This window comes from Vulpes vulpes, chromosome 4 (genome assembly GCF_048418805.1).
Source record: "Vulpes vulpes isolate BD-2025 chromosome 4, VulVul3, whole genome shotgun sequence".
Taxonomy (NCBI): domain Eukaryota; kingdom Metazoa; phylum Chordata; class Mammalia; order Carnivora; family Canidae; genus Vulpes; species Vulpes vulpes.
Genome location: NC_132783.1, coordinates 1446186 through 1472270, shown reverse-complemented (window position 1 = coordinate 1472270; position 26085 = coordinate 1446186). Strand labels below are relative to the sequence as shown.

General features: G+C 38.9%; 1 protein-coding gene across 7 annotated transcripts in view; it reads right to left on the bottom strand.

Moving 5' to 3' along the window:
* The window catches only part of INPP4B (inositol polyphosphate-4-phosphatase type II B), a 440596-nt gene that overhangs the window by 130307 nt on the left and 284204 nt on the right, over window positions 1-26085 (bottom strand). For all 7 annotated transcript variants that reach the window (XM_072755181.1, XM_072755185.1, XM_072755179.1 and 4 more), the window contains one exon: window positions 17430-17538. In XM_072755181.1, coding sequence (XP_072611282.1) covers window positions 17430-17538 — 109 coding nt within the window. The remainder of the gene's footprint in view (window positions 1-17429; window positions 17539-26085) is intronic.

The window sequence follows — 26085 nt, the reverse complement described above, 5'->3', positions numbered from 1 at the left end:
TTCTCTACCTCTATACCTTTGTCCATTTTTTTTTCCCCAGACGATTCTGCGTTTTCTTTCCAAAAATAAGTAGAACCCAACCATTTATTTCCATACTCACTGCAACAACCCAGGTGCAAGCCACCATCATCTTCTACCCTACAAACTGCTCTTCTCATCTCTGTTCTTATTCTAAGATATTGAAATCCTTGACTTATGCTTAGGGGTGAAGGAGGCAGGGGGCAGGCGAGGAGAAAGACAAACCAATTCTTCCCTCACTCCCTGCCCACATCCAGACTTGGGGCTTGCCCTTTCCTCCCCCGGGCCACTGCATCTTCCACCCCTTAACCTATGTGTCCAACTAAACCACTATTTTGGTAAATAGAGTCATGGAAGAATGTAGATTAGAAACGAAGAAGAGAACGGGAGGGAAAAGGGAAGGAAAAGATCAGGGAGGAGGGGATGAGGGTTGAGGAACATAGAAAAAAGAATCATGTGCCTCTGCTCCTGTGGCAGAACCAAATCTCCAGAGAAAAATCTAAGGACTGTTTCCACTTACTCTTTCTCAACTCAAGCACTACTTGTAAAAAAACGATCTCTTGAATCCAGAGGGAGGGACAGGCACTCTCTCAGTTCTAACTGAGAAGAAAACTATGTGGATAATAAATGAAAATTTACACCTTAGTGCACTTGAATATACCCTTTTGGCTTCACAGGGTTTAACAATGTGTTTCATGAAACCGTAGAAGGTGAAAAACATAACTCTCTGCTTTCCCCCACGCATCCTTTCCAATTTTTGTCAGAATTAATGGCTTTAGAGAAAATAACTCGAAGGAAAATGTTATTTGCTTTATTTACCTCCTATGGATTTCACTTATATAATTAAATTAGTTACATGATCGAAGCTTGAATTAATGTTTATCTTTGAAACTACCTTTTTTTTAAAAAAAAGTAAAGAAATACCGGTTTCATAGAAATTTTAGAATCGATGTTTGGAACAACACGGTTGATTCTGCTATTTATTAGCACTGTGACAGGTGATGCTAATCAAGAAGGAAAAATCCTAAAATTCATTTCAGCTCAACTTACCTCAAAGGAAATTTGCCTATTGTCTCTGATCACAGTGGCTCCTATTATCCCCCTTTTCTGCCATTTCATGACCATTAACACCTCTTTTCCATATACCTTTCTTTAGCCCTATTCTTACCCTATTAAAAAAACTCCCAGGCTTAATTATATTACCTTTAAATGAAATCCAGTATGATTTCCCTGCCCTCCATTGCCTATTTCCATTTCTCCTGAATTCACTTGTCCTGATTCCTTTGCTAACTTCCAACTGTCTGGTCACTTCTATTTGTACCGGGTATGGCTTCTGGTATTTTCATGCTCAGTCCTCTGTGATAATGTGATTAACACCCAAATCAGGTCCCCTGATCCCTTCTCATCTCAAAAACTTTTCACCTCCATCCTGGACATTATCCGTTTACATGTCTAATATAGAGTAAGATCAAGTACAAGAATAGGAACCACCCCCAAATACGCTGTCAAAGTAAAGATTTCCTTAACGGCAAATGGGAACTTTTTGCAGGATGAAAATGTCCTAAACACTGGAATGTGATGATGACTGCGTAACTCTGTAAATTTACCTAAAATCATGAATCGTACAATTAAAATAGGTCAGTCCCAAGGTATGCAAATTATAGTACGTAAGCAGAGAGCTGAATGGTGGTTGCCAGGGCGGGGGGCGGGGGTGGGGGGCAAAATAGGGGGATGTTAGTCAAAGGGTACAGAATTTTGGTTATGCAAGATGTGTACGTTCTGAGATAATGTATAGCACCATAATAGTTAACAATGCTGCACTGTATACTTGAAATTTGCCTAAAGGATAGATCTTAAGTGTTCTCACCACATACACACACAAAAAAAGAACATGACAGAGATGAAGATGAAGACAAGGAAATAATAACTGAGATGATGGGTAGATTAATTTGATTGTGGTGATAATTTCACAAATATATAACAATTATATATGAAATACATAATTATATGGTGTATGCTTTAAATACATAATTTTTATTTGTCAATTATAGCTTAATAAAGCTGGGCAAAAGTAGGCAACTGTTTCTAGATATTATCGTGTTGGTGATTATGAGTCTGGAATAAGAACACAAGGAAGCAGAAAGTATATTGAAGAGCCATTTCAGTTCTTTCCCCTGTTCAACCTAAAGATATTTTCATGGAGGGTTTCTCATACAGCAAATTTATACTGTGGAATTTACACTAATAATCCAAATCTCTCTCATTTTAATAGCTAATGATCACTGATCTATACTATAGGACTAGAGATTTGCTAAATGCTTTTTAGAGATTATTTTATTTAATCTTGACAACACTCTCAGGAGCAAATACTATTCCTTCTACAGATATGGAAGTTGACGCTTGGGCAGCTTAAGTAACTTGTCTTGGATCACACAATGAGTATGTAAGGAAAGAAAGACCAGGGTTTAACCCCAGGTTTTTATTATCACACAGTTTTTTTTTTTCCTTTCATCAAAGAATTTTTATTTTTTTTATTTTTTTTTATTTTTTTATTTTTTTTATATTTGAATTCCATTTTTATTTTTATTTTTATTTTTTTTAATTAATTTTTATTGGTGTTCAATTTACCAACATACAGAAAAACACCCAGTGCTCATCTCGTCAAGTGTCCACCTCAGTGCCCGTCACCCATTCCCCTCCAACACCCGCCCTCCTCCCCTTCCACCACCCCTAGTTCGTTTCCCCGAGTTAGGAGTCTTCATGTTTTGTCTCCCTTTCTGATATTTCCTACCCATTTCTTCTCCCTTCCCTTATATTCCCTTTCACTATTATTTATATTCCCCAAATGAATGAGAACATACACTGTTTGTCCTTCTCCGATTGACTTACTTCACTCAGCATAATACCCTCCAGGTCCATCCACGTTGAAGCAAATCGTGGGTATTATGTATACAATGGAATATTATCACAGAGTTTGAACTCTCAATTATGTTTTACTACTTCACGAATACAATTTGGCCGACTTCTAAATCTGGAAAAATTATAATACAATAACTAACACGGGAAACATCTTTTATGTAGTAACATAATGGTAGGTACAGCCTATAAATATTTAAATAAAATATAATCAAGGACATTCTCATCTTCCGATTAAAACCAAGCTCATTAGGGAAGATGTAAGGATTCTATTTTATAACACAGATTAGACTAAAGAAAGAATCTGAAAACCATCTCACAGTAAATCGCGTTCAACAAATATTTAATGACTGCTACTGGGTGAATGCACTGAGGAAAGTGAAAGCCCAGAGGGACTCAGCAAGATAATCTGCGGATGAGAACGAGGATGCCTGTCCTCGAAATGCCAAGAAACCAGGGCTGGTAGAGAGAAAAACAGGGAATTGATAACTTTTTTTTTTTTTTTTTAAACCTCAGTCTCCTTCCCACTAGGCCATACAAATTTAAATATCCTTTGGGAGCCTTAGTTTCCGAGCTTGCTTACTAGTCACTCAGTACCGTGGCTCTTACACTCTTGAGAGGTCGGACATTCATTTACAAGCAATGTCACAGGGCACGGTGACAAAGGATGTCACATGGCATCTAACTTTCTATGTATTTTGTCGTTGGGAATTTTTCCTCATGTCACCTAGTTGTCCATGTTTGCTGGAATAAGAAGTGGAAAAAAAGGTTTTACAAAGACATTTCTCTTGTTCTACAACTAAATAAAAAGGAAGAGAGATAGAAAACAAAAGTATCCTACAAGAACCAGAGCTCTGCCTGCATGCATCCACATCACTCCACATAAAACTTGCTATCCTTTCCAAAATTTCGCCCGTGTTTAAATTCACGTCTTCTGTGGATATATAATTTCATGTTTTCTTTCAGGTACATTTTTAAAAATTTTTATTTATTTTTATTTTTTTAAATAATTTTTTTCAAAGATTTTATTTATTTATTCATAGACACAGAGAGAGAGAGAGAGAGGCAGAGACACAGGCAGAGGGAGAAGCAGGCTCCATGAAGGGAGCCCAATGTGGGACTCGATCCCGGGTCTCCAGGATCATACCCCAGGCTGCAGGCGGCACCAAACCGCTGTGCCGCCGGGGCTGCCCAGGTACATTTTTTTAAAATATACATCTCTACATGCCTCATAATCCACACACGAACTGAAATGACTGCATAGTGCTCTACTCTAGTGGGCAAAGAGCGCTTATTCATCCATTCAGGATGTTTCTAGTATTTTCCTATGATGAATAGAATCTATGATCATCTTTGAAAAGTTTACCATTTTCTTATTATTTTGATTGTAGGTACATCCTAAATAACTGGTTTTCCTGAGGTGTCTTTGGGAGGGCTATTTTCTAAAGAACCAAAAAAAGCTAACATCTTAGAAATATTTTTACTGACAGAGCAATTTCAGGCAGATTTTTTTTTTCAGGCAGATGAAAATAGTCATTGATCTGCGTGTTAACCACCATATCGATGCATGCATTTTTTTGTAATTGCACAAGTAGAGTGATTTTCTCTTAAAATTATATTCTCATTAAAGCCCATAAAGAATTGAATGGACCGACTTTTTTTTTTTCTTACATTTCTATGTGGTGGGCAGCAAAATTGATTCTGGAAGGTCGTCTATAACTTACATTATTAGTTAGAACTAACATTGTTCATTTGTTAGGAGCCTATGTTTTGTGCCAAATATCTACTGATTGCATGAGGATGAATGGACATGAAGGAACCTGGGAGTGAGGACAGAAGTCTAATTTTCTAGCTCTGGACCTGTCCTTACCTGTACAGGTGACTTAATCTTTGGACCTCAGTATTCTATGATTTGTTTTCAATAAAGTAAATAGGGGAATTTGTGATCTCTGAGATTCTCTGTCGGTTCCAGCATTTAAAAGATGCTTTAATTGGAAAAAAAAAAAACACAGATTCAACCAAATGATTTTCTTGTTTCCCAAAACTTCTTCTCATATTGAATATACACAACTAACTCGATTAACCAAGCAATGGAAGCCAATGGCTTATTTCCCGTACTCTCTTTCCCAGCAACCTGTGCATTTACCCAGTCACATAAACCAGAGTACTAGAGGCCCTCAACGGGGCCTTTTCTCTCCCTCACTATTCATGCAGTTGGATTTAAACTCTATAAATCTCTAACTCCATAGTCACCCATTTCCTCTTCCCATTAGTATTATAATGACTTAATTGTTTGCTCTTCTTCCGTCTTTCACTGTGGTTAAAAATACAAATCTGATCCTCTTAGTAATCCTCAGACAAAAACCTGTCAGTGAGTCCCCACAGTCTGCAGGATGAGCTGCAAGGACTTCATACAACCAACAAATACCCTTCAGATTTGGCTCTTGCCCTGCCCACTCTTCCATCCTTCCTCTCTCCCCCACCTGCCTCCCCTCTCCTCATTTTCCCACCTCCCTTCTTCCCATTTCTCTTCTCCTCCTACCTCTCCCCTTTCTCCATCTCCCTCTCCCTTACTCCCAGGTTCTCTAAGCTTTTGAAATTTTTGAGCCAAGGACAATGAATGGCATCACCACACACCTGTGTGCTGCACAGATAGTGGAGAGCCTTTCGTGATATCTCTGGATTTTTCCCGCTCCAAACACCCAAGATCTAAACCCTCCAAGTAGCTCTGGAACCAAAGTCCGTTTCTGTATCTGTGCTGACACCACCCTAGGCTAAGCCATTTTTCTCCTCCAACAGACTCACGGCAATAACTACTCATTAAAACAACTTCATGACAAGGGAGGGGGCACTGAATTGTTCAAAGTCCCAACTATCAAAGATTTTTCAATTTAATAATAAATTATTTTTCAATAATAGTCCCAACTATCAAAGATTTTTCAATAATTTTTCAATATTATTGAAAATAATGAAAAATTATCTTCTCATGTTACATAAGCCAGTCGTATGATTTCTTCCATGACACAGATCCCAAACATAGTCTTTCTTAAGTTAGTACTTTTACTATTTTATTTTTTTTTTTAATTTTTTATTTATTTATGATAGGCACACAGTGAGAGAGAGAGGCAGAGACACAGGCAGAGGGAGAAGCAGGCTCCATGCACCGGGAGCCCGACGTGGGATTCGATCCCGGATCTCCAGGATCACGCCCTGGGCCAAAGGCAGGCGCCAAACCACTGCGCCACCCAGGGATCCCTACTTTTACTATTTTAAAGCTCTGGAAAATGCAGTGTCTTTTATCTTCTGGGAATTTACTTGTATATGACTTTCTTTTCCGTTGTTTGCTGCCTTTGAGACAATGGGTATTAAATATATAAGCTAATAGAGAGCTCTTAAAACACGCCGGATGTTATTCAGTGTTTCACCTGAGTACAAAAGTTCTTCTTTGGATTAAATCCATACTAGTTGAAATGATGTAACAGTGTCGCGATTTAAATTTTTTTTTTTCCAGTTTACAATGAACGAGAAATACAACTCCTGATTTGCAGAAAATAAGTCTTCAAACCATATTATCTTTTACCTAGTTTTTTAAGTAAGAAAGGCTCCTTTCTGTAATTTGCTTATTAGATTTCATATGATATCTTTTATGTCTTAATCTTCCTGTTGATTGACTTTTCTTCCCAGATGAAACCAGAAGTCATATTTCCATAGCTGTGATATTAAAACATTTAATTGTAAAGTCAAGTTATACAAATTATCTTCCTGAGACATAGTGATGATATACTTTAGAGGTCTTTCCTTAAAAATCTCAAGATTTTAGCCACTCATTTCTAACAATTTAATGATTTAAAAAGTAATCCGCCACCCAAAGAGATGGAAGGATGAGAAGTTCAGTGGCTTCCTGAAATCCCCAAATTAGGACTGATGATGTGTTTTACCTTTTTTTTTTTTTAAAGATTTGATTTATTTATTCATGAGAGACACACACAGAGAGAGGCAGAGACCCAGGCAGAGGGAGAAGCAGGCTCCATCCAGGGAGCCCCATGCGGGACTCGATCCCAGGACCCTGGGGTCACTCCCTGGGCTGAAGGCAGGTGCTAAACCACTGAGCTACCCGGGCTGCCCCTGTTTTATCATTTTAGACATTTTTCTCTTCACCAGGTTTATAATCACTAGAAATTCTAGGTCATTTAGCAAACTTATTCTCGTTTACAATTAAAGTCATTTCTTTAAAGGAAAGATTTAATTTTTAAGAATTCTGAACTGTCACACTACATACCGTACTTCTTGCCTGTGCTTCAGATCACTCTTGGCTTCACAAGTTTTTGGGTAGGTGATTGGAAAAACGTCAGCAACTGAAATGTTAAAGTCACTATTGCATTACTCATACTGAATCAGATTTTAAACTAGGCTATTTTTACAGAATTTATCATCTATCGCCTTTCAGAACACATAGAAAAAAGAAGGTAGAACTGATAAAGTGATTATTATTATTATTATTATTTTTGGAAGTAGAAGCAAGGGAAGAAACGTAGTTCATGATTCCCAGTTTCTAAATTGAATATCTGGATGAATGGTGGTGACTTGTATTCAGAAAAAGAGATTCCCAAGAGAAGTTTGAGGGAAAGGGACTGAGAGATGATCGGATGTGTTGACCCTGGGGGCTGAATAACACCATTAAGGCAGAGCTGTCCGCCAGACGGTGGTTCAACGCGTGTCTGGGCCTCAGGAGCTTGACACAGAGATGGTGTCAGAAACCCGAAGCTGAAGAGTTTGTGGGCGATTTACGCACATCGATACAACTTTTTTGGAGGGAAATACGGCAACATCGCTCAACTTTAAGCACCTCCGCTAAGAAATTCCACCGTTAGGAGTTTATTAAAAAGAAATGCTCACAGTTTTCAGGGACATAAAAATAAGTGTATATCCTGTAAACACAGGTGGTTATAGCGAACAATTAGAAGTGACCTAAATGATCATGAATATTGTGTTGGTTAGAGAATCATGCTACATTCAGTCAGTAGAGCGCTCCACAGCTTTAAGAAAAAATGAGATCTACATGAATTGAAATGAGGCATTGCCAAAACATTTTTCCGAGTGAAAATATACCCGTTTACATATTTTACATGAATAAAAGCTAATATCTGTTAGGCTCTCACCATGTGCCAGGTACCACCATAAAATGTTTGGTGTATATGAAGTCATCACATCTTCAGAACGACCCTGTGACGTAAGCAGTATTTCCACGCCATAAATGAGGAAACTAAGTCATAGAGAAGTGAGGCAGTTTGACTAATGTCCCAAGGCTACTACGTGTCCAAGCCGTGATTCGATCTATAATAGGGAGCGGAGTCTATGAATTGTCTGAAATCTGAAATGAAACTTTCTGCCTTAACCCAGAATGGGGCCAGAAAACTTAAACTTAGTTATGGAAAATTTAAGAACGTTCACGTTCCCATGAACCTGAAGTTTGTGGACTGAGCCACAGCGATTGAAAATTCAAATGGTTGGATGCCTAGAAGAAATCACACAGGGAGATACTCTTGGCCAGTGTCCTAATTGGTTTATTGTAGGGAGAGATGATGGATTTGGAAGGCTTTTGACTCCATACGCTTCTTTATTCTTTAGATTTGTGTGCTACAAGCAAATTTCATTTTTGTATAGTTAAAAAAGAGAATAAAGAAGAAGGAAAACTGCATGATAAATTCATTTAGGCTCATACGCAACTTAGAAAAAAAATCCTCCTATTCCCCTTGTGTCACAGGTAGTTCAGTGCCTTGCAAGCCTAATCATTTAGTTTGTACAGTATGTCCAAGTCCCAACATGACTCTTTATCTAAACACATTTTATTTTCTTGCTATTCCAAACTATAAATGTATAAGAGATAAAAAACAACAACAACAACAACCCACTTTCTCTTAAAGATTTGATGTTGTGTACATGGAGCTAGCTACATGCAGGGAAGTGCACATGGAGAAGAAAAGCCTGGTACATAGTGTTGGCAGACCTGGCTTTGTATTTGCTTAAAGATGAACTGAGCCGAGTGCTAAGAGGGGCTGAGGAAGACAAAATCTCAGGTGGAAGAAAACATACCCCCAAGGAATCAAATTATAATCTACACAAAGAATGAAATTGCTCTCTCCTTGAAAATAACATACTGCCAGGTGCTGGTTTAAAAGAAAAAAGGAATGGACGGGGTTTTTCTTAATACCTACTCTTTATTTCCATAGGGCCTGTGTGATAGAAAGTGGGGATTTTTTTTTTTCTGGTGACATAAAGTATTTTTTTCCAAAAGGGAAGAAAATATATTTGGAAGTAAACACGACATGAATTTTAGCTATAACCTGTAAGGCCGATAATTTAAAATAGACTAGCTTCGGTGGATTGGGCATGACCTCCAAAGAATTACAAGCATAGAGATTTTTTTTTTCAATGTAGAGCATTCAATTGATATACTTTGAAGAATTAGTCATTTTAAGCCATCCTGAATTTTTAAAGTTATAGAAGAAAAAGATATAAGTGTAAATCATAAGTGCAAAAACAAACTAGATGAGAGCACACCTGTATGCCACCGGTAACTGTCTTGTTGTGGAAGGAGATTAGGGGTAATTGTAATCTTTCTTTTAACTTTTCTATATTTTCCAATAAACATAACCCAAGACTCAAATAACTCAGTTAAAATATGGCAAAAGACATGAACAAACATTTTTCCAAAAAGGACATCCAGAGGGCCCAAGAGACACATGAAAAGATACTCAACATCACTCATCATCAGGGGAATGCAAGTCAAAACCACAATGAGCTATCGCCTCACACCTGTCCAACGGCTAAAATCAAAAACACATGAAATAATAAGTGTGGTGAGGATGCAGAGAAAAAGGAACCTTCCTGCACTGGTGGTGGGAATACAAACTGGTGCAGCCACTGTGGAAAACAGGATGGAAGTTTCTCAGAAAGTTAAAAATAGAACTACTCTATGATCCAGTAATCACACTACTGGGTATTTACCCCAAAACAACAAAAATACTAATTCAAAAGGATATATGCACCCTTACATTTATAGCACCATTATTTATAAATAATAGCCAAATTATAGAAGCAGCCCAAGTATCCATTGATCTATGAATAAATAAAGAAAAAGTGGTATATTTATTCAGTGGGATATTATTCAGCTACAAAAAAAGAATGAAATCTTGCCATTTCTAATGACATGGATAACAGAGAGCATCATGCTAGGCAAAATTAGCCAGTCAGAGAAAGACAAATATCTATGATTTCACTCATATGGGGAAGTTAAGAAACAAAACCAAGAAAACAGATTGTTTATTACAGAGAACAAACTGATGGTTACCAGAGGACGGGTGGGTGGGAGGAGGGCAAAACAGGGGATGGGATTAAGGAGGGCACTTGTCATGATGGGCCCAGGGTGGTGTATGGAAGTGTTGATTCACTACTCTGTACCCTTGAAACTAGCATCATGCTGTATGTTCACTGTACTAGAATTAAAATTAAGAGAATAATAGAAAAACATTTAAAATACACGTAATTGAAAGATCCAAACATTTCTGAGAAGATATATGGCAGGATCTATTGGTGAATAAAAAATATTAGAATTGTGATCTCAGGCTAAACTGCTCTCCAGTGAATGACAAGACTAATTTTTGAAAGAAATCCAGAGATCAAGCTAGAGTCAGAGAAAGTGCTACAGTAGGGGAAGAAAAACAAACAAACAAACAAACAAACAAACAAACAAACAAACAAAGGTTTTCCAAATCAAATCATGGATGCAGGGTTTTTTTTTTTTTTTTTTTTTGCTTTTACTCAATATATCTGAATCATTCTTTTTCAAAAAAAAATTGAGAATCTTAGTTTTAAGCATGAAAATAAAAGGTTTAAAGCAAATATTTTTGTAGCTATTGCCTAGTTCCTGGAGAAAGTACATAAAGGGATAAGTTGGAAAACAGACAGTTTTGCTTAGACATCTCAGCTTTACACTACTGACTAAAAATGTTAATTTATGTTTTGTCTCCCCAAACTAGGCAGTGGTTAGTGATGGGATCAGAAGAATGTAAACCAAAGGTAGTGAGTGGTATGAGGATTTGCATCCAGTTCTCCCATTTCCGGCCCATTGAACGCCTGCTACACTGTAGGCCACATAGAGCTTCCTTCCCTAACGCAGTATGTTTTCCCTTTTATCCAAGAAATCTTCTATTTTTTAAATGCAGGCTCCATGCCTAAGGTGGGGCTCGAACTCATGACTCTGAGATCAAGAGTCTTATGCTCAACTGACTGAGCTACCCAGGTGCCCCGAAATCTTCTATTTATAACAGAGAATGAGGAAACATCTACTTGTATTTCTCCTTAAAACAGTAAAATTCTCCTCAGAGAGTTTGCCATATGATTACATAACCATTGTCTTATAAAAGTAAGACTGGTCGACTGGTCTGCTTAACTCTTTGTATTAATGTTCTACTTTCCTTCGGAAAATTCCCTCAGATTCTACTACAGACTCGGGATGTTGTAGGCTCAAGGAGAGCGTCTAATAGTCTTGTCCGTAAAATTTTATTTATTTATTTATTATTATTATTATTTTTAATAATTGTCCGTAAAATTTTAGTTCACTTTTCTTTTTTTTTTTTTTTTTTTTTTAGTTCACTTTTCTTATCGCCTTTCCGAGTGATTTTTTTTTTTTCCTCTCTTCTGTCTGAAACTGTGGGGTAGGAAACGTTGATTCTGTTCCAATCTGGAACAGATGCGGGGCGGGGTGGGGACACCAGGGCATGTCTGCAGGAATGTGACCTTAGGTCGTTGGTAGGGAGGCGGTTCCGAGTTCACTCCAAACCTAGGGGCAGGTCCCAGGGAATTCACATTCTCGACGAGGGTGGACATTGCCCCTCTCTGGCCCTTCTTCTTCTCTCTGAGGCTCTCGGCTTCCACGGGTGCTTTTCCACCTTAAGGAAAGTTTCATGCAAGTGGCAACTTCCCACTTTCTTTTGAGCAATAATGTAAAGAATGGATCAAATTTCGAGGGAGGAATCCACAAGCTTTGAAGAGCCTGCAGGTAAATCACGGACTCCAGAACTCGTAGGAACCTGATGTAACAACTGAATACTTGGCTTACAAACATCCTGATTTTGGATGTTTATAAACATACACGTGCAATGAGGGTTTTGTCCCAGAAAAATCTCCTGTCTATAGCGTGAAAACCCTTACAGGATGCTCAGTTTTATTCGTTTGCATGTTCCTCAGGCCCCAGTTTTCTCAGGTCAAAATTGTCAGAGCTTCACTCCCATCTTTGATTCTGTTTGGCGACTGCTGATGAGTCTGAGATTCTTTAAACACGAATTTCCAGTAAGCGAGTTGTCCTATTTTCCTTCCTAGCTCAACACATATTATTTTGCGTAGATTTTCTTTCCTCTCGATACAGATCAACTGAGGTCCTAACCTGACCATTTTTCAGTTCCAACTCATCCGTGTCACTCTTCCTGTTTGTCCCCACATCCTTCCTGTCTTCTCCCAGCACTGTTCACTTATATCACCCTCTAGCTACGGTCTTACCTGGGAAGCTTTACCTGGGAAGTCTTACCTGGGAAGCTTTTAAGACATACCCAGACCTGGGCTCCCTTCCCATGACTTCCAGTTAATCTGTCGGAGGTGACACCTTGGCATAGATAATATACTTTAAAGCTCAAAAGGTAATTGCAATATGAAGCCAGGGTTGAGAAGCCCTACTTTTTGCAATGCCGATTTTATTTTATTACTATTATTTGTGAAACTTGATCTCCCACTAGAGTTTTCAGCACTTTAAGTCAGAGGCTGTATCTGATGCATATGCGAATTCCAATGCCTGTTGAATGTTTTTTTTTTAAATTTTATTTATTTATTCATGAGAGATACAGAAAGAGACAGAGAGAGGCAGAGAGAAGCAGGCTCCATGCCGGGAGCCTGATGTGGGACTCGATCCCGGGTCTCCAGGATCGGGCCCTCGGCCGAAGGCAGCACTAAACTGCTGAGCTACCTGGGCTGCCCGCCTGTTGAATTTGAACTTGTGTGCCAAATACTCTGTGGGTTTTACTCCAGAAGACCCGAATTTCAAGAGGACATCTCTTCCTCAAGGAAATCACAAACTATTACAGAAGTATCGGACAAGAACAAACGTAGTACATCATAACTCTGACCCTAATAAGACTATAAGGGGCATAAAAATAAAGTTTTAGGAGATGGAGTCAAATCAGTCTGACAAGTCAGGACGACGTAATGGAGCGGGTAGACAATTAGGACAGGTGACACGTGGAATTTTGAATAGGATTGCGTGTATGGTTCCGACAGAAAGAAGCAGAAAATAGTGGGGAGATGAAAACAGAAGAATTTCTTGTAAACGGGAACTGAGTAAGGAAAAAAGAAGAGGTGGGAAAGTGTGAAGTCCATTAAGGAAACAGTCTGTGCAGCATTTAAGAAGCTAGTACAGGAGAAAACAGTGGTGAAAGTAGAAAGTTGGTGGGCTGGGACCACAGGGGCTTTGCATGCCCCGTGGACGATCTTGGACGCCCTGAAGGTTTGAAGCACAGGAGTAAAACACTCAGATATTCGTGCTTTAAGAAGAGCACTCTTCCTAACTGATTATCTTGTAGCTTTTAAAATGCATTTCTATGTGATCTGGATTACATTATACGACTACTATAAGCAAGGCTTTATTTAAAATTTTTTACTTACTTATTTATTTATTTATTTATTTATTTATTTATTTATTTATTTAGAGACAGTGAGAGAGGATGGGGAGCAGAGGGAGAGGCACAAGCAGACTCCGCACTGAGCACAGAGCCTGATGTGGGGCTCGATCCCAAGACCCTGAGATCATGCAAGAGCGGAGGCTTAACCAACTGAGCCATCCAAATGGCCCTATAAGCAAGGCTTTCTTATACTAAAACCCTTTTCATTGTGTGGTCACTGTATTCACCAAAAAACAGATCCTTAAGGAGCAAACACAAAAATTACATCTGTTTTCAGACGACAGTATTTCATTGGGATAGCTGAGAAGAAAATAAATGAAGATAAAGCAGAATAACGGTTATGGTAGTTCCCCTAAGAAACTGGACTAAAGGGCAGCCCCAGTGGCGCAGTGGTTTGGCGCCGCCTGCAGCCTGGGGTGTGATCCTGGGGTCCCGGGATCAAGTCCTGCATCGGGCTCCCTGCATGGAGCCTGCTTCTCCCTCTGCCTGTGTCTCTGCTTCTCTCTCTCTTTCTCTGTCTATGAATAAATAAATAAAATCTTTAAAAAAAACTGGACTAAAATATTTGGCTCTCTTTTGGAGAAGTATCAAAAGAAAGAAGAGGTGAAGCTAATTCCTTCACTTCATGTGCTTTTCTGCGCTGCCAAATGCAAGTAAGCGTGTACGTCTAAGTTAGTTATTTCACGTGGTCACATTTACTTCTGTTATTGCTTTTGACTTACTAATGCAATATTTGTTGTTGAATAAGCCTGCAGAAAAATAATTTGCATATATGATGTCACTTTAGGCTGGAAGTCTTTGTTTAAAACAGATCAGCTCTTAACTTGATGTACAGGCTGATGCCATGCTCAGCAAATCATACTTGTCCTATATCACCTCCCTATGAAGTCCCCTTGAGATCTACACTAAATTGTTTTTTTTTTTAATTAAAAACTTCATTGCATTTTATCAATAAAGTCATCAGTAAAACAATGGGATGTATAACACATATGAAAAACCAGAAACAAATCAATGTTTATAAGCGTTGGATGCTCTTTTCTCTTTTATTTTATTTTGTTTTATTTTTTTTAAATGAATTTTTTTTAATTTTTTATTATTATTTATTTATGATAGTCATACAGAGAGAGAGAGAGAGGCAGACACAAGGCAGAGATACAGGCAGAGGGAGAAGCAGACTCCATGCACCGGGAGCCCGACGTGGGATTCGATCCCGGGTCTCCAGGATCGTGCCCTGGGCCAAAGGCAGGCACCAAACCGCTGCGCCACCCAGGGATCCCTTCTCTTTTACTTTAAATTTGATCCTAGAAAGGTGTGTGTGTGTGTGTGTGTGTGTGTGTGTGTGTGTGTGCGCGTGCATGATTATACGTATAGAAACTGAGAGGTGAACAATGGTGAAGAATTCAGACATCCATGCAGATATTTTAAGTTAAGAAATATTATTCAGAGCTCAACCACACAACTCAACATTTAATGCTCTTTAATAGTAGCATATAGTAATATTTTAGGAAGTTTCACGGTCAGGTTCCATGTATCATCACATGCCAGTGCTTTATATCCTCAATTAGATTTTATGTGCCCTGTGGACAGATTTCAGTCTTTTAACTATTTTACAAACTCTAAAGTTTTAGAAAAACAGATAGATTAGATGAATTCGGGGATCCCAGGGTGGCTCAGTGGTTTAGTCCCTGCTTTCAGCCCAGGGCGTGATCCTGGAGTCCTGGGATGGAGTCCCGCATCGGGCTCCCTGCATGGGGCCTGCTCCTCCCTCTGCCTGTGTGTGTGTGTGTGTGTCTCTGTGTCTCTCATGAATAAATAAATAAAATCTTAAAAAAAAAAAAGATTAAGATGTATTCTCAAGATTAGAGACTTCTAGTTCCAGGCAAGATGGAGTGAACACAATCTGTTTTACTCCTCTAATTACAAAAAACACTCTAGAGAAAACCCACAAGTCATTTATCAGAAGAATCTAAGAGGTGGACAAATGATGGCAGACTGACTCGGTGCCTTGGGACTTAAGGAATGACATATTGATGAGTTCCATTTTTTTTTTTCCTTGTCTCACATATCCTAGCAGTGTAGTAAAATGCCAGATAAAAATGGCATCCAAGAAGAGCCAAATGGCTAGTAAAGTTGGCCAAACAGAACAGAGAACTTTTAATCACAGCTGTCCATTCTAGGGATGATACCACAAAAAGGGCGGGTTGCTCCTCCATCCACAAAATAGTGCAGCGAGGGGTCAGTGAGCAACATCCCTCCCTCATAAAGCCCACGGACAGGAACCTGAATTCCACTCCCGTGGAGATGGCATCCTTCCTCTCCCGAGGTCTGTGCTGGCTGACCTCCAGCCTCCATGAACTAAATAGGACGTGCCTCTCTCCTCAGAAACCCGGTTGCAATTCTGATTTCTATTCCCTGCTGAAATAATAAGGTGATAGTATGACTTTCCACAGCAAAAAGTTTTGGGGAGGCTGTGACTATTAAGGGATCACGTGAGGAAGTGCCTTGGTGGTAACGGAACAGTCCTTTTTGATTATTTCAATATTTCGATGATAGTTATATCAGTATATCAGTTATTCAATTATAACTTACTTTAAAGATTTTTTTTATTATTATTATTAAAAAAAAAAAAAGCATGAACAGGGGAAGGGGCAGGGGGAGGAGCAGCAGGAGGGGGAGAGAGAGAATCTCAAGCAAACTCCTCCCTGAGCATGAAGCTCGAGGTGGGGCTTCGTCTCACCACCCTGAGATCATGACCTGACTTGAAATCTAGAGTTGGAAGCTCAACCCTATTGAGCCACCCAGGTGCCCCAATTTTGACCGACTTTAATGCTTTCTTCCCGAAAATCTGGACACTGAATGACAAATGTATTATATAATAAAACTTTTTTTTTTAAAAAAATTCTGGTTTTGCCACTAGATTTTCTGATCCTATTACTAAACCAATTATGACTAAGAATAACTATTTTCCCCTAACTTTCAAAATTCAGGATCATAACCCAAGAAGAGCAAAGACTTGAAAAGGAAAGTAAAGTCACCCTTCCCACCTGAATAACATTCTTTATGGTTTACAGGAGTATAGACATATTGCTCGGGACACGGGGCTCAGCACACGGGGGATACACTTCCTGATGCAGTATTTTAAAGTAATTGAACACACACACACACACACACAAACGGAGAAGGTATATTAAAATTATAAGTAACAGTGATAATACTCTGGTTTTTGGGCCATGCCTTGCCTCCAAGGAATACAAGATTTTTCCTTTAATCTCACCATTTAACAGAGTCCTATATTGATGTCTCTTTTTCAAATGGCACAATTAAATGACAGGCAGTGATGTGCCTGGCCTTAGGACACAATGGAAGTCACTGGTAAGGTCAGAGTCATAAACTAGGACGCATGCTCTCCACCACGTGTCCTTGGCTTCCCAGTTAAAGTAGGCCATTTCAGCTAAATCCACATGAATACCATTCATTGAATGAGAATACATCTATTTTGTTTTTTTTTTTTGGTAGCATGGTTTCCAGAAGACTTTTCTGCTCGCATAGTGCTACCCTATAAGCAACGCACTCAGGCTTTTCGCTTATTCTAATTTAATTTCTGTTCAAGTATTTTTTTTTGGACATTTGACAACTTCACTCAATGGGTTGGAGATGTCAAGAACTATTCATGGTGATGGGCCAAGCGTCTTCATCCTAACCTTGTAACCAACAAACTTCCCCAAAGGGAAGGTAATATCATCAATGCATCCTGTCGTCACTTACTTTCTTCTTTCCATTTCGAATCTATGCAGTAGTTTCCGAAGACCACCGTTCTTAAATCCCTGAAAATGGGCGGCTGGGGCTCCCACGGTGATGACATCGTAGAGAGCATCTGGAACGGGAATGGACAAGGAGATGAACACTTTGCAAGCATTTGTCTCCAGCATGCTATCTCCATTGAAGCGTACACACTGTAGGAGGCTTGAGGAATTATTCTGCTTAATTTCGCAGGAATAACTACGAACTCTCATCTCAAGGGGGCAAGAGGAGCTAATCAATCTTTCTAAAGCCACCTGTGCACCTAAACAAGTTGCAATATTTCTTTGATTTATGACTACATCTTAATTATATGCTACTGTGTGGAACGGTATGTTCCCTCATTCTTCTATATACTTACTGAGATAACACGTTAATGGGCCTTTTGTGTATTTTACTTTATTGAGTTTTGCGTCACTTAATTTGCAGTCATATTGAAATTCAACAATAATGAACAATCTTTACAGAGAAAATTTACAAAGAGAAGAACCAAAGTATTAATTCATCTTGGCTCAAGGGCAGAAGGGTACTAGTGTATTTTTTTTTTAATTTTTACTTATTTATGATAGTCAAAGAGAGAGGCAGAGACACAGGCAGAGGGAGAAGCAGGCTCCATGCACCGGGAGCCCGATGTGGGACTCGATCCTGGGTCTCCAGGATCGCGCCCTGGGCCAAAGGCAGGCGCCAAACCGCTGCGCCACCCAGGGATCCCACTAGTGTATTTTTTTTAAAAAAATCTACACAGAGTAGTTTCCTATCTGGGTACACTAAATCTTACACAGTTTTGAATGCATGTTTTTTGCAATTTTCTTAGACACATAGAAAGAATACACAAAAAGTCTCTAGATCTATTTTCCACCGGGATACTTAGGGTTTTGTTTTTTTTTTTAATAAAAAATCCATACATTTAAACTGAAACTCAATCCTTTGATCTTGAAAGCCATCAAGTTTGATACATATTAACTTTATGGCTTCAAAACATACCATCATTTTTACCTTCTAATGAAAAGTATCCTCATAAGAAGGAAGACAGAGTGAACATCTCTTGTTAAACTACATTTTATTTGAGAAACCTAATTTCATAGTAGATCCTTTTTAAATTGATTTTGGTAGTGACGCATTGGTTGTTTTTCAGTTCTCATTTACAAGGAAAACATAAATTTTATTAGCCTCAGGTAAACACCATAACTTCACACTGGTTCAATCCAAATGCACCTGGAATATTTTTCTTAATAAAAAACGTCTTCAAGTGAAAGGCTTCAGCGGCACTCAGAGTGGGTTCAAGGTCACACAAACAAAACAGAACAACACAGTAAGCCTCGGAGTGTAGCCCAAGTCAACCTGTCAATAAGGCACGTTCTGAGCAATCACTCAACGACTGTTGGGGGTGGTAATCGCTTGCCCTTTCAAGAAGTCACTAATAAACCAAAAGTTAGCTTCTCTTAATATAGCAGAATATTAGGCTTGTGTGCAATTTAAGGATTTCTTCATCTAGGAGTTTTCAACCTCAGGGCTAAGAATAGGGTTTTGGGGGAACCTATGAATATATGCAAATTGTCTGAGTGTGTCTGTTCCGCTTCATGGAAGAGGGTCGCAGCTTTCTCACATGGTCATGGAACACCCGAGAGTCACCAACACTAAATCCCAGTCCACCTTCGTTTGCCTGACGAGAACTCTGAGAACCTTGAGAAGTGACCTGCTTTTGTCTAACGTCCCAGAGACCTTCCACCCGGGGTCTTCCAACTCCTAATCCCGGGATGGAAGCCGGGGGGTTAGTTAGTGGCTGGCACCTGAGTCCCCCTCTGGAGCCAGCTGTGCCGCTGAGGGGCTGAGCAGCCTCACGGAAGTCGCTGCACCTCTCTCTGCCTCAGTTTCCTCAGCCAGATGATGGGGCAGAGGGAGCTGCAGGTGGTGAGCGGAGTGGATTTTCCCCCCGGATTGTGCTGGCCCTGAGGAGTAATCCTACCCGTGAAGCAAAGGAAGACGGTACCTTAACCTTTGGTTATTTCCCAAGAAAATACACTTTTCAGTCTGCAAAGGAAAGTGATGCTGAGGCTCAGGCTGCTGGATAGAATCCGCTCCTGTGTTAATTTAAAGTAAATGCAAAAAGAAGCATCACTGTGCCGCCATGGACTGTGCTGCACGTCTGCCGAGACCCCCGTGGACGGGGGCACGCAGAGGTGACCAGGGATGGCCAAGATCCGGGTTGGGCTAAGGATGTCAACACTGGTGGCAGGGCTGATGCTGAGGGTACCGCGCCGAGGGACAGGGAAAGCGACAGCGACGCTGCTGGCTGGAGGGATCTCTGGGAAGACTCAGGCCTGCGGGCCGTGGGGGTCGCGGGGGTCACGGGCGCGGGTGGGAGGGTCGGGCTGGGCGCCCCACGCGGCCCCCCCAGCTGCTCACCCACTGCACTCCCCTGTCCGGGCCAGTGCGCGTGGACACGGGGCCGCCCCCTCCCGGAGCCCCACTCAGTTCTTCTGCACAAATACCCAGAACTAGACTGAGCCCTGAGAGTTCTCGTTCTGGCTCCTCTAGGAGCCGCTGGGATTTCCCACGGCAGCTGCACCATCTCGCGTCCCCCAACAATACACAAGGGTCCTGATTTGTGCACATCTTGGCTCACACTCATTGTCTTTTGAGAGTAGCCGTTTTTAGACGTGTAAGATGGCATCTCATCGTACTTTCGATTTGCATTTTCCTGATAATTAATAATCTTTAACATTTTTTCCATATACCCGTGGGCCACTTAAATGCCTTCTTTGGCAAAATATCTGTTCAAGCCTTGAGCCCATTGTTTAGTCAGGTTATTAATTCTTTTACTATAGAGTTGCAGGAGTTTGTTACATATTTTGGAGATTAACTTCTCATCAGATATACAGTCAACATTTTCTCCTCTTCTGTATGTTACCTCTTTAGTCTGTCATTTCCTTACCTATGCAGAAGCTTTTTAGTTTGATGCAGTCCTGCTTCTTTTTGTGTCCTATCTATGAAATCACTCTAAAGACCAATTATCATAAGACTTTTCCTCTATATTTTCTTCTAGGAGTTCTACAATTTTAGGTTTTATGCCTAAGCCTTTAATCCACTTTGAGTTGATTTTTGTGCATGCTACAGGACAAGGGTCCGATTTCATTCTTTTGCATGTGGATAGTGATAAATCTCTTTGGTCTTTTATAGAATATGGTCCGTGGATGGATATATATTCATCCCCTTCCCATGGAGAAATCTATATATTTCAGGGTCCAATATTTTTTTTTTTCTGGAGAGTGTACATAATTTTTTATTTCTTCAACTAAGAATAATAATACCTTATATGATCTATAAAGACATATAGGGCAAACTAAATTGAGCCACAGAATATTTGTTATTTATTGACATTTACTGAACACCTACAACATGGATGACATTGAGGCATTTGAACGTTCTTCTGTTAATATCTGAAATATATTGAGGAGGGGTGTAAGTATCAAAGCCTGTGTTTTGGGCCAAGTGACTGAATGGCCACCCAGGTGGGACAGTGATCTACTGCACGGTGGATGCAGGGAGGCTAAGGCTGAAGGGCCTGGGAGAAGAGGGAAAGGAAAGAAAGTTACTAACTAATCAAACGGTGCAAACTTTCAGTCAAGCAAGATAACCAGCTCTAGATAACTGATATAAAACATCGCTTCTATAGTCAACAATAAGGAACTATACACTTAACATTTTGTTAAGAGGTTAGAACTTACATTAGATAGTGTGACCACAATGAAAAAAACGTCTAAGTTGCTGTCAATATTTCAATAAAATTTGAATCGTTTTATTTTTTTACTTTTACATTATGAATTAAGTTTTAATATGCTACCTAAAACAGGAAGAAATACAGAATTCCTTTAAAAATGTCTCATTACATCAAAAAGACAAAAGCAGGAACTCCGGGAGGAGTTGAGGATGTTAATTAGCTTAGCTGTAGTAATAATCATTCACTATGTATATATGCATAGCAAAATATTATGTTATATACCTGAAATATATATGATTTTTATTAAAATACAAAAATATATTTATTATTGTTTAAATATTTTTTAAAAGATTTTATTTATTTATTTATTCATGAGAGGCAGAGAGAGAGAGAGAGAGAGAGGCAGAGACACAGGCAGAGGGAGAAGCAGGCTCCATGCAGGGAGCCTGACGTGGGACTCGATCCCAGGTCTCTAGGATCATGCCCTGGGCTGAAGGCAGCACTAGATCACTGAGCCACCCGGGCTGCCCATGTTTAAATACTTTCGAAAATTTTTATTTTCAAGATAATTTTGGATTTCCAGAGTTGTTGCAAATTTAGAACAGTTCTGCACATCCTTCACCCATGCTCCCTATGTTAATATCTTACATAGTCGTAGATTATCAAAACTAAGCAATTAAACTTGTGCTATATCATTAAATAAAGTAGATAGTGTGTTAGGATTGTTTTTTTCCACTACCATCCTTTGCTTTTTCAGGATCCAGTCCACGACTCCACATTTCATGTAGCCGTCATGTAGTCTCCTCCAATTTATGACCGTTCGTTCCGCAGTCTTTCATTTTTGATGTTGACACTTTTTTTTTTTTTTTTTTTGATGTTGACACTTTTTAAGATCGTTGGTCAGTTACTTTGTAGAGTGTCCCTCAACTTAGATTTATTTCTTGTTTTCTCATAATTGGACTGAGGTTCTGCACCATAGAGTCGGAGACTATGAAGGTGATAGGCCCTTCTCAGTGTGTTATAACAGGGAGTATGCTAAGTTGATATATATTACTTGATGTTAACCTTGACGCATTGGTCAAAGTGATGACTGCCACTACCTACAGTTGATTCTTCACTGTAAGGCCACTGAATATTTAGAGAGATGTATTTTAAGACAATGCAATATCCAATATTCTTTTTAGACTTAGACCCACTAATTTTAGCATCTGTTGATAAATCTTGCCTGTGGCAATTATCACTGCTGTGGTTGAATGGCGGTTTTCTATTTCCCTCATTCCTTCCACATTTATTAACTGAAATTCTTTTGGGAAGAATAGTTGACCTTTCTCCTTTATTTTATACATATATACATATATATGTATATATATTTTTTATATTTATATATTTTATATATATTTTATATAAATATATATATTTATTTATATGTATATTTTTAAAGATTTATTTATCTGTTTTAGAAAGAGAGAGTGGTGGGGAGAGGCAGAGGGAGGGGGAGAGGGAATCCTCAAGCAGACTCCTGCTGAGTGGGGCTTCATGTGAGGCTTGATCCCAGTGCCCCGAGATCATGACCTGAGCTGGAATCAAGAGCCGGCTGCTTAACCAACTGAGCCATCAGGTGCCCCTCAGTTATTTATTAATATCAATAAGGGTTCATGGGTATATTGTCCCTTGGTTTATGAACTAACACCATCTTTATGCTCAGGTTGTCCTAGCTTTGTCCCCTGGGGGCTCCTCCACTTGGCTCTTGGCCTATTTATGTATGTTACCCCCGTATTTGTCATCATTGTTATGGTTTGTTTTTTTTTTTTTTGAATACTTCTTTACTTTCTAGAGCCATGAGATACTCTAGACTCATCTTATAGTTTCCCTGCCTCAGCCCTAGAATCAACCAGTTTTCCAAAGAACCCTCGCTCTTTTGACTGGAGAATGGTGTTTAGAAATCAAATACTGGGAGCGCCCGAGTGGCTCAGTCAGTTAAGTGTCTGGCTTTGGCTCAGGTAATGATCTCAGAGTTCTGAAATCCAGCCAGGCATTGGGCATGGGACTCAGTGCTCAGCAGGCAGCCTGCTCATCCCTCTGCCCTTGCCCCCACTCTTGCTCTCTCAAAATACCTCTCTCAAATAAATAAAATAAATAAATCTCTCTCAAATAAATAAATAAGTGAAACATATATATATATATATATATATATATATTAAGAAATCAAATACTGGGGGTAGTATGCTCATTGTTATTGCTTTCAATATTTTCAGTGCCAGAAGTAGGGAGTATATGCATATATTTGCATATCAATTAGTACACACACACATACAAATCCGTATCTATCTATACTAAAAATAACAAACCAATGAGCCCACGTTATTACCTCTGACTTCAGTTGAGCATTACAAAATTCTTTCTAGGCTTCCTTCCTTCTTTATTTCTAACTTCTTTCTCTGACAATTAGAAACTTGGCTCTCCCTAATTATGTATTTATGTATTTGGTTAACCATGTTATTTACAAATAAAATAGTTTCAGAATTGTTAAGTCATACCTCTGTAAGAAGCAAATTCACTACTAAAAGTACGGTGTTTGTATTTTTTTTTAAAAATTTAGTCTTATACTATCCAATGTTTACTTAGATCTTCCCATTATTTTCATTAAATTGTCATTTTTTATTATTTTATTTGCCATTTATCATCATTTCAAGCAAGATACTAAAAGGAAGTTAACAATTTACCATTTACCATTTATCATTATTTCAAGCAAGATACTAAAAGGGAGTTAACAATAAAGCAGATTGGGAATATGAAATTCTAGGGAAAAGTCACATAATAATTAGTAGCACAACAATCAAGATCTGAAAAAAAAAAAAAAAAGAACAGAAAGGGAGCCGATTTCCTAACATGGTTCCGTGTTCTCAAGGGTGAAGCTACCAGGAGCCAAAACATAGCAGAGTCTCCCAAATATTCTTTACTTTTGAACATCAAAGAATACATTTCAAACAAATTTCAAGTAAAATGTACTGTTGTTGTGTTTCAGCACAGCAAGCAGAACTGAACACTTTTTCTACCTTCCAGAAGCCATTTCTCCCATTTCCCCACCTCACAAGCCAACCTTGATATTCCATTAATATCAAGAGGCTTTCTCTGTAGAGGCAAGAAGTAGGGTTTATGTCTGGATGTTGAAAGGGCGAATAAGATCTCTCTTGTCCCTCTCACTTTTCTCTGTTGCCTTTTGATTCTACCTTGATTAGAACCACTCCTCAAAAAGCTGGGATTTTTAAGTGCGTATTTTGTAGCGGTTCCAAGAATTTCGGCTTATATAACCTTCATACATTTGAGATCTCCAAAAAGTTCCTTTGAAGTGTTGATTCTTAAACAGTGATAACTGTGATGTTGTGCTTCATAATGTTAAAAAAAAAAAAAAAAAGAAAGAAAGCCAGAGGCTCAAAATAGTCACTTATGTCAGAGGACGCACATCAACAAACCAAGGCTTAATATCTAACCTAACTGCGGTTTCAGGCTCCCAGGAATGTAACCTTTAGCCACTCAACACGCAATGCCCTGGACAGCACTAGAAAGTTTACTAAAAGACCCCTTCCATTACCCTTAGGAGGATGACCTTGACTAAAACAATGGATTCTTTTGCCAATAATTTCATTTTTCCCCCCACTTCCTACCTTTGAAAATCTTTCCTTTTTCGCAGATCTACAGAGCTTTTCCTATTTGCTAGGTGGGATGCTACCTGGCTCATGAATCACTCAATAAAGCCAATTTGAACTTTTAAATTACCCAGTTGAATTTTTGTTGCTTGACAATAATAGGAAATAAATTTATTTGTTCTTTGTTCCCTTTCTGGCACAGTGGTCCTAACCCCTTGGGACTTCCTAAGTGTTGAGAGCTTTAAAGATATCTTTTCTTTCTTTTTTTTTTAAGATTTTATTTATTTATTCACGATAGACACACACACAGAGAGAGAGAGAGGCAGAGACACAGGCAGAGGGAGAAGCAGGCTCCATGCAAGGAGCCTGACGTGGGATTCGATCCCGGGACTCCAGGATCACACCCTGGGCTGAAGGCGGCGTTAAACCCCTGAGCCCCCAGGGATGCCTCTGGCCCTTCATCCTTGAAAGCCAGTTGCAATTACTACAAAAGTAGTAGATAGATTGAGGTAGGTCATGGGATTCACTCCCTGGTGTCTTAGTTTAGTTAATGAAGAATGTATACACTTAAAGTACCATGTTCAGTCTTGGCTAGAGCAATTGTACTTTTTAAAAATTTAGGTAGAATCAACTGAAATTTATTGTATACCTCTAAGTGTGAGCATATATATAAACAAATAAAACAGTCAAAAATAAAATTCTAAGGTAACAATCTGATCAGTAATATTTGTCTTATTTTAAAATTGTTGTCATTGTATCCTTGTGATATGAATAGCCCTTAACTGTTTACAATAAGAGCTTTCAGATTTTTGGTACTAAGAGATAACTATAAAAATCTAGGTGGACGTTTAAGAAAATTTGAGCAAAAAAAAAAAATCAGAGGTCCTTTATTTAAAAAAATATATCATCTGTGTGTCTTCTTTCTTTGATAGTTTATATCTCAAAAATTGTCCTTGGTTTTGTGAAAATGGCATCAGACACAGTATAATGGGGAAATGGAATCCAAGTTGTTGAATCTCATCAAGCTAAAGATACTAGGTTGGTTGAAATTTAATAATAGGGCTGCCTCATAGCCTTTAAAAAGCCACTTAATAATAGATATGAGATAATAAGTCTATTTTTTTCCCCAGAAGATCTTTTTAAAATTCCTACAACTATAAAAATAGTGCTAATGAAAGAAAAAAAAAAAAAGGAGTAGACATGCTGATCTCATCTCAAGGAACAATTTAGGCATAATCCCTGACTTCAAAATGGC